General features: G+C 44.9%; 1 protein-coding gene across 3 annotated transcripts in view; it reads right to left on the bottom strand.

The window, feature by feature from the left end:
* Positions 1-3,147: 3,147 nt before the first annotated feature.
* The window catches only part of IFT52 (intraflagellar transport 52), a 42,416-nt gene continuing 36,258 nt past the window's right edge, over positions 3,148-9,305 (bottom strand). For 2 of the 3 annotated variants that reach the window (XM_079126927.1, XM_079126926.1), the window contains exon 14: positions 7,836-8,122. In XM_079126927.1, coding sequence (XP_078983053.1) covers positions 8,075-8,122 — 48 coding nt within the window. In that variant the 3' untranslated portion in view covers positions 7,836-8,074. Of the gene's footprint in view, positions 3,327-7,835; positions 8,123-9,305 lie in introns of those variants that run through there. The other variant, XR_013761800.1, reaches the window with a different exon arrangement.

Raw genomic sequence — 9,305 nt, 5'->3', positions numbered from 1 at the left:
CGCGTCGGCGCCGCCCGGGCCTGGCGCGCGAGCGCAGGGGCGGCGCCTGGAGCAGGGGTGGGGCCTGTGGGGGGCGGGGCCTGCGGGCCGGAGCCTCAGGGAGGGCGGGACCCGGCCAGTGCTGCGCACGCCCCGAGCCCGGAGGGCCCGGGGCAGCGCCTTGGGAGGCGTGGGCCGGCTAGGCGGCCACGTGACTGAGACCTGATTCGGGCCACGTGTGGATCCTGGGCGGCTCAGGAGTAGCCCACGGAGCAGAGACCCAGAGACAGTGAGGTACCAGGGTGGACAGTCAGGCTACAAAAACCACCTGGGCAAAATCAAAACTAGTCCAAGCCACTCCTGCGTCCCTACGGCTCTCAAGCCACCCTTAACAGGCGCTTTACCGTCCTAGACGGAATGCGCCTTCAAACAGCTTCCTGTCCCGCCTCAGAGCGTCCCTCCTAAAATGCAAACGAGATGTCTTCAGACCTTAAGTTTCCTCTCCCAGTGTCACCTTAGGTTAAATACCGTACTCCGTAATAGGGCTTATAGGGTTTTGCCAGTTAACCATAAAGGACCTTGCTGAGAGAACTGGGCTCGCCTCCATGCTTTTGCTAGAGCCACAATCTGAACCAGGAACTCCCCGCCCCTCCCACCAGGCTAATTCCTGCTTATCCACGGGGTACCCTGCCCACCATGTTTGTTGATTGATGCATTTCCCCCTTTCAGCTGTGATCATAGGCGGGTGGGCAAGGGGAGGCAAGCAGCCTCTCAATTCATCCCAGAAGCCAGTACCAGACCTGATGCAGAAAGCCCCAGGTAAAGGTTTGTTGACTTTTAAAAATTCAGTTTGTCATGCACTTAAAAATTCCTAGAAGGTCAGCAAGAATTTTCCACTTTAGGTTGTCACTAACCAAATACCTACTTAGTGTCACCCTGGGAGGAGTGGGAGAGGCCTGGAAATGAACTGAGAAAGGAGGCTGGGGCAGACATGCCAAAAGGCAGCCTTTTAGTCAAGGCTTAAGCCTCAGATCCTTCCAGAAACTGCTGGCTACCTGGATACAGTTCAGTCAGCCTCTGCAAACTTCACTTACCATAGAAGGAAGACTTAAGAGCTAGAAGCTTCCACATCATTTAATTCATGACTTCCTCCACCTACTCTGGAGCCTGATAAAGTAATTCACATGGACACCCCTCTTCACTGTGATGCTCTACAGCCAGACTTCTTGGGGTTTAAGTCCCAGCCTACCACTCATTAATTGTTACTAGTTATTCTTGGTTTTTCTTCTTTTGGTACTGGAGATTGAACCCAGGGGTGTTTTACCACAGAGCTCCATCTCTAGCCCTTATTTATTTAATTAATTAATTTATTTATTTAGCGGTGCTGGGGATGGAACCCAGGGCCGTGTGCATGCAAGGCAAGCACTCTACTGACTGAGCTATCTCCCCAGCCCCCCTTTTTTATTTTTTGATAGGGTCTCAATTATTTGCTTAGAACTTTGCTTAAACTGCTGGTTTGGAACTTAGGATCCTCCTGCCTCCACCTCCATTGTGGCAGGGATTACAAGCATTTCCATGCACCACTACACCAGGCACCTAGTTGTCATCTAAAGCAAATTACCTAAATTCTCTGTGCTCAGTTTCCTATCTGTAAAAATGGGATTTATCAAACTCTTTGATTTTACTCTGTACTAGTCACTGTTCTGTGTATAAATTTTAATTCATTTAATCCTCATAACAACCCTAAAAACGGAGACAGACTTTCCCAAACCTCAGTTGTCTAGTTCTAGAGTCTGTTGTAGGGAAAATTAGCCTCCCTCTGCTGCCCTTTTGGTTTTTTTTTTTTGTACTGGGGAATTGAACCCAGAGGTGTTAACCACTGAGGCACATTCTCAGCCCTTTTTAAATTTTTTTTAGATTTTGAGACAGGGTCTTACTGAGATGCTTAGGGCCTTGCTAAATAGTTCAGGCTGATCTTTAATTTATAATCCTCCTGCCTCAGTCTTCCAAATCTCTGGGATTATAGACATGCCCTGTTCACAGCCCCTCTGGCTTCTTTGCCTGGGCTACAAATTAAATTTATATAAAACAGATGATGAGATGATGAGAGATGATGCTTAATACTACATCCTTAGAGAATGTAAATTAAAACCACAATGAGATTTACCCACTAGAATGGTTAAAATTGGAAAGACTAATCATACCAAATGTTGGTAATGTTACTAATTTTTGACCCACATTGGGTTAATCCTTTCTTGGAATCTTGGAACCAAAACCAAAGCTGAGTGTTGATTACACAGTGAAGGAAAGTTTATTCTTCTGCTAGAGAATAAAGAGAAGCCAGGAGAAAAACCTCCCAGATAAGCTCCTCAAACAAAGAATTAGGGTCCTTTAAGAGTAAGGAGCTGGGCATGGTGGCACACACCTGTAAATCCCAGCAGCTCAGGAGGCTGAGGCAAAAAGATTGCCAAACTCGGCAACTCAGACACTATTGAAAAATAAAAAATAAAAAGGACAAGGAATGTGGCTCAGTGGTAAAGTGCCTCTGGGTTCAATCCCCAATACCAAAATTAAATAAATAATTTTTTTAAAGGGTAACGGAAACCAGGCATAGTGGCATATGCCTGTAACCCCAGGCACCTGGGAAGCTGAGGCAGGAGGGAGGATACAAGTTCTAGGCTGGTCTAGAAAGTTTTTATTATTTTTGGTAAGGACTTGCTAAACTGCTGTGGTGGACCTTGAACTAAGGGTCCTTCTGCCTCAGCCTCCCAAATCGCTGGGATTACAGGTGTGCAACATCACATCCAGCCAGCCTAGACAATTTAGTGAGACACTGTTTCCAAATAAAAATTTTAAAGGGCTGGGTGAGAAAGCTTAAGATGAAAAAAAAAAAAAATTAAAAAGCCACTTTCAAGATCAAAAGTGAGGGGACTGGGGATGTAGCTCAGTGGTAGAATAATTCCTTGGTATTTATGAGGCCTTAAGTTCAATATTCAGTTTGCAAAAAGAAAAAAGTGGGGGGTGCAGATTTCAGTTAAGGAATACTATTATTCATGACTGTTGTTCTGGGGTGGAGGTTGAGTCCATTCTGGAGATAAGGGGCCCATTTCTTTTGATCCTTATATTGACCAGTTTCAATCTGGGTGAGAAGCAGAACAAACCCAATAGAGCTAGCAGAGAGGAATTTTATTAGGGTCCCCTGCTACAATGAGGTGGTAATGAATCTGAGGGTGAACAGCAGGTCCACAGGCATCCCTTCAGGCTGGAACTCTTGCCAATTCCATTTTGTATCTGGTTTCACAGTAGCAGCAGAGGTCCAGGATGTCAGACATTGATGAATATCAGATCTGATCTGGAATACAACACTGGTTAGCAACAAGTCGGTTTCTTAGGGTTTGAGAGGATGTTTGCCTAACAGTGCAAAACAACTAGAATTCTCAAATATTACTGGTGGGAATGAAAAAAAATTATATGGCCACTTTGGAAACTGTTTAAGTCATTTTTGTTTGTTTTGATGGTGCTGGGTACCAACCTGCACCCTTGGGCACATCAGGTAAGTCCTTTACCACTGAGCTACATCCCCAGCCCCACCCAGTTTAGTAGTTTCTTAAAATGCTAAGAGAACTATAGTGGCCTGGTCTCCTTGCTTTCACTTGGCCCATTATCTGAACCAGGAACTCCCCACCCCTCCCACCAGGCATCCGAGCACTATGGTATATGCCTACAGTTCCAGTTACAGGAGGCTGAGACAGGGGGATCAGAGGAACCTAGGAATTCAAAACCAGCCTGGGCAATTCAGTGAGACCCCTTCTCAAAGGAAAAAAAGTACAAGCATACACCTATAATATGATCCATCATTCCAAAAAAAACGATTGCATATGCCACATGAACAAAGACTTTTACATAGTTTTATAGCTTCAACCTGGAAAAAAAATCCATCAACAATTGATTGGATAAACATGATCAACATAAAACAGATCTATCCACACAGTGGACTACTACTCATCAATAAAAAGGAGCTAATTATTAATATAAATAATTTCAAAATAATTATGCTGTAAGAAGCAAAACAAGAACACACTCTGGTTCCATTTATATAAAACTCTAGAAATTGCAAACTAACCTATAGTAATAGACACCAATCTAAAGTGACAATGGACATGGAGGAGGGAGGATAGCCAATAAATTTTGGTAAGTGATGGATATGTCCCTTTTCATGACTCTAGGGGTGTCTCCTGAATCAGTGGAAGAAGTGTGGGTGCACTGATCAACACATAGGACCATAATCATTGCCTGGGTTTGTAGAACCTCCTACCAGCCCTGCCTGTGACTTCATTTATGCAATTACAAAGCAGAGAACTTCAGTCTCAGAAACGAATTCAGTTTCTGATGAGGGAGATGAGACCCAAGACAAGAGCTGGGGTTCTGGGCTACTTTATACACACCCCACGCTCAGGCCCAGGCCCAGACCCCCTACCCTGAACCTTCGGGGACATCAGCCTTCGCCAACACTTAGCCTTTTCAACTTAATTCTTGCAGTTTTGTAACACCGTCACTTGCAGTTCGGCAGCCGAGCACGTTAGGGCTCCCGGGGCAGGGAGTCGAAGTCGGGGAGAATGGCAGTGGTCGCCAAGGCCTCCTCAGAGGCAGGTGGAAATCACAGCCGCGCGGGCTCCCAGCTGCAGCTGGCGGCGTCTGCAACCTCCTCCTTGAGACCGAAAGGGAGCCAGTGCTCGGAGTCACCCCGGCAGTGTCGCCACCGGTTGGTGGCCCCATGCAAGTGACATGGTCTGTTTCGAGGGGCCTCCCGTGTTAAGTGGGAGCCAAAGACCCCGGCCACAGCTTAGGGAGAGCACCAACACCACCGCACGCCCACCCCGAGTGCTCCGCGTCAGGAGCCCGCGCTTCGCTGCCGCGCAGGGCATCACGGGAGTCGCGCCGCCTGACGTCACTAGGGGGCGCGCCCATCACCTGCGGAGCCCTGGCCGAGACCCTGGACCTGCCGGCCTGTCATTACTGTGGAGCTCGGTGGTTCATACTGCCCAGGGCGGGTCACAGGCCCCGCACAGGCTACTAGCACCGCAGATTTCCATGTCACTCGTCACGCCTGGAGACTTTTTTGGGGGGGGAGCGGGGGTACTGGAGTTTGAACCCAGAGGCACTTGACCACTGAGCCACATCCCAGCCCTGTTTTATATTTTATTTAGAAACAGGGTCTCACTGAGTTGTTTAGCACCTCACTGTTGCTGAGGCTGGCTTTAAACTCGCGATCCTCCTGCCTCAGCCTCCGGAGCCGCTGGGATGACAGGCGTTCGCAACCACGCCCGGCTACACCTAGAGATTTTGACTAGGTTAACTTCTCTCTGCAATTAGATTGTGAGCTGCCGGAGGGTACTGAGGATGATAGGTTATTGGGCTTCATGTGAAAATCTGTTATGTATCACATGAGCAAGGCGATTCTTTTCAAAGTACGTATCTCTCCTATCTCTATAAGGCTCTGGGAAAAAAAATCACTAACACTGGTTGCAGACAGGGGAACTGAGGATAGCGTTCTTTCCCTTCAACAACCTTTCGCTCTACGCGCAAGAATTACTTGGTTAAATTTTTTAATTAAAATTAAATTCAGAAAGTGGTGGGAGTAGGTGGGGATGGAAATAAAAAAGGCATATGTACCCTCTCGAGGACCTTTTAGCAGTTTTAAAACTGTCCTTATATTTGCTTTTACAAATAAGAAGTAACTTATCAAAGCCACACACATCCATGAATCATAAGATGCCACAAATTGGCCACGCACGGAGGCAGAAGGATCACAAGTTCCAGGTCAGCCTCAGAAACTTTGAGAGACCCTTTCTGAAAAAATACAAAGGGCCAGGCACCATGGTACATGCCTGTAATCCCAGTGGCTTGGGAGGCTTAGGCAGGAGGATGGAGAGTTCAAAGCCAGTCTCAGGAAAAGTGAGGCACTAAATAACTCAGACCCTGTCTCTAAATAAAATACAAAATAGGCTAGGGATGTGGTTCAGTGGTCAAGTGCCCCTGGCCCCTAATAAAAAATAAATAAGTAAAAAAAAGGGGGCTGTAGCACAGTGGAGAAGCACCACTGACTTTAATCCCCAGTACCAGAAGAAAACAAACAAACAACAACAAAAACAGAAATAAGGACTAGAGCAAGCTAGAGCAAGCAACTGTACAGTTCAGTTGTTAGAGCACTTGTTCCCTTAAATGCTAGTATTTCATCCCTAAATACTTTATAATACTGTTATCATTTTTACTATCAATATTTAATACATTTTAGACTGTTATCCCCAAATTATCCCCAAAATGTGTTTTTTAGATTTTTTCATTTAGATAAGGGTTATTTTATTTTTGTGGTAGTAGGAGCAAAACCCAGAGCCTTGTGTGTTCTAGGTAAGCACTCTAACCCTGAGCTACACTCCCACCCTTCCCCCAAATTTTCAATTTCTAAAAATGTTGATTCCTTGACAAACTAGTTTTGTGGCTTAAATGATAAAGCTTCATGTAAACAATTCATATTTTGGGACTGAACATCTTCTAACACTGCTCACCCTTCAGGATATCCCTGTCTTCTGTGGCAATCAGGGCCCAAATCTTGCCAATCTGACCTTCAACACCAGACTTAATCTGTTTTTGTTGGTTTCTGGTTTTTGTTTTGGTGCTGGGGATTGACTCCAGGGGCACTTTAATACTGAGTACATTCCCAGTCCTTTTTATTTTGAGACAAGCTCTTGCTAACTGCTGAGGGTCTTGTCAAATTGCTTAGGCTGGCTTAGAACTTGTGATCCTCCTGTCTCAGCCTCCTGTGTTGCTGGGATTATAGGAGTGCGCTACCACATCCAGCCCTAATCTGGTTCGTTTGTTTGTCCTTTCCACAATCCCAGAGTGCTGGGGATTCGAACCCAGGCCTCCAGCATGAGAGGCAGGCACTCTACGAGATGGGCTAAATGGCCTGCCCTAATCTGTTCTGAAATGCCACCTTTCCTACAAAGGTAGTTTAGTCCAAATCTTTATTATTTCCTCTTGGAGTTTATCACATTATCCCCTAAATGGCCCTCCTTCTGTTCTTCCCATCTGATGGAACCTACTGGCTAAACTATCCCCATTATGCCATATCTCTTAAACACGTTCGGTGGCTCTGCAATCTTCAATCTGGCTTCAGGATTCCCTAGAGGCGATTCCCAGTACATTTCAGTACACTGCTATATACTTCCATCCATCAAGTGCCCCATCAGGCAGAACAATCTCTATTTTTCCAGCACAGCACTGTCTAACTCTTTAGGAACAGAGTGTCATATTTTGCCCTGCGTTATAACCCCAAATGATCACAGAATTGAATGCTTCAAGAGTTCAGAGGAGGTTGGGCACAGTGGCACCTGCCTATTATCTCTGCAAATCAGGAAGGTGAAGCAGAGGAATCCAAGTTCAAAACCAGCCTCAACAACCTGTCTCAAAATAAATAAAGAGTTGGGTATATGGTTCAGCAGTTAAGCACCCCTGGGTTCAATCCTTAGAATTAAAAAAAAAAAAAAAAAAAGGTTCAAGAGATCAGAGAAGAGAGGGAAATGTGTACGTGGAGACTACAGACTCTAAGTGGTCCTGTCCAGTGGATAGCTAGCTGACCAAGGGTGATTTACCTAAGGAACGTATCTATTATTTTGTTTTTTTCCTTAGGTACAGTGGGGCAAAGAGACTGTGGGTTAAGGGTGTTTTGTATTCCTTTGAATTAGTCCATAAAGCTGTACAGTATTTCAATAAACTTGAGAGTTTTGTAAGTCTTTGACAAAAGAGATTCAAACCCTGAAATGGAGTCAGAACAACAACAAAAAAGACTCCAATGATAGACTGTTTCATAAATTATGAAAGAACAGATTCAATCATAGATTTAATTTTAAAAAGAAACATTTCTTCCAAAAGCATTTTGTTGTAAGTCAGAAATCTTACCTATCTGAATACTACAGAAGATGCACAGACCTTCTAAAACTTGTGAAGAGTGTACAGACACTTTGGTAAGGAGTTGAGGAATAATTAAAAAATAGAAAGAATCAGGAGGCAGAAAATGTGTCACGAGACATGGTCCTCAGAAGTTGTTCTGGAATGCCATTTCGCTTGTATCGATGTCATGTTCCTGGATGAGAAAATAAAATGTAGAATTTTAATATTTTAGTACAGAGCCTGAAATATGAGCTTTGGTTTTTTAAACTTTTTTTATGAAGAGATTGTGAATCACCATTAATTAGGGCACACAAGTACCCTCTGGCTTTAAGACTGAATTCAACTCTAACATCATTTTCCACTGCCAGGACAAGAGTTTCTGGTCACTGCCCACCACCTATGGTAATGAATGTAGCAAGCACAGTTGCAAAGACTGCACCAGACTTCTCACCTTGACCTTGGGTGACTGTCCTCCATGCCACCAAGGTGAGTACTGTTGGGAATCTAAACACCCCACCCACCCCCACCCCCCACCCCCCACCAACCCACATGTCCCTGCTGAGCAGCATCTCAGTTACCTCTTCTTTGGACTCCCCTCATGGCACTCAGCACAGTAACTGCCTGTATGTCCCACACACACAGCTCTGAGAAAGCCAGGACTGCATTCATTTTGCTTACTGCTATGACCCCAAATTCTTGCACCATGCCCAGCACCTCTCAAGTGTACAGTGAACATTGTCAAATGAGTACCCAGCAGAGCCGGCCCCCTTCTAGAGCAGGCTCAGGCCCAGAACCTAACTGGTCTTTTGCTTCTTCTTCTTCTTCTTCTTCTTCTTATTATTATTATTATTATTATTAATATTATTTTGGTACTGGGGAATGAATACAAGGGCACTTAACCACCAGGCCACATCCCCAGTCCTTTTATTTTTTTATTTTGAGACAGGGTCTCACTAAGTTCCTTAGGGCCTTGCTAAATTGCTATAGCTCGCTTTGAATTGCAATCCTCCTGCCTCAGCCTCCCAAGCTAGGATTACAGGCATGTGCCAACATGCTCAGCCTAACTAGTCTTTCACCTCAGTATTTAAAATCCTAAGCATTTATTTTGCCTGCTTACATTAAAATACAAAACATTATTTTTTTCTACAAAAGTAACATATTCACTGTAAATATTTTAATAGACAAGGAAAATTAAAATCCCTCAAACACTACAAACCTGTACCAATACCTTTACATTCCTGTATGTATAAGGCAAATGCTCTACCAGTGAGCTACACCTGCAGCCCTTTCAATGTTATTTTGAGACAGGGTCTCTCTAAGTTGCAGAGGCTGGCCTTCAACTTATGATCATCCTTCCTCAGCCTCCCAAGTTGCCG

Source organism: Sciurus vulgaris (genome assembly GCF_902686455.1).
Source record: "Sciurus vulgaris genome assembly, chromosome: 2".
Classification (NCBI taxonomy): domain Eukaryota; kingdom Metazoa; phylum Chordata; class Mammalia; order Rodentia; family Sciuridae; genus Sciurus; species Sciurus vulgaris.
The sequence above is the reverse complement of the archived record's forward strand: the minus strand, read 5'-3'. Positions and strand labels throughout refer to the sequence as shown.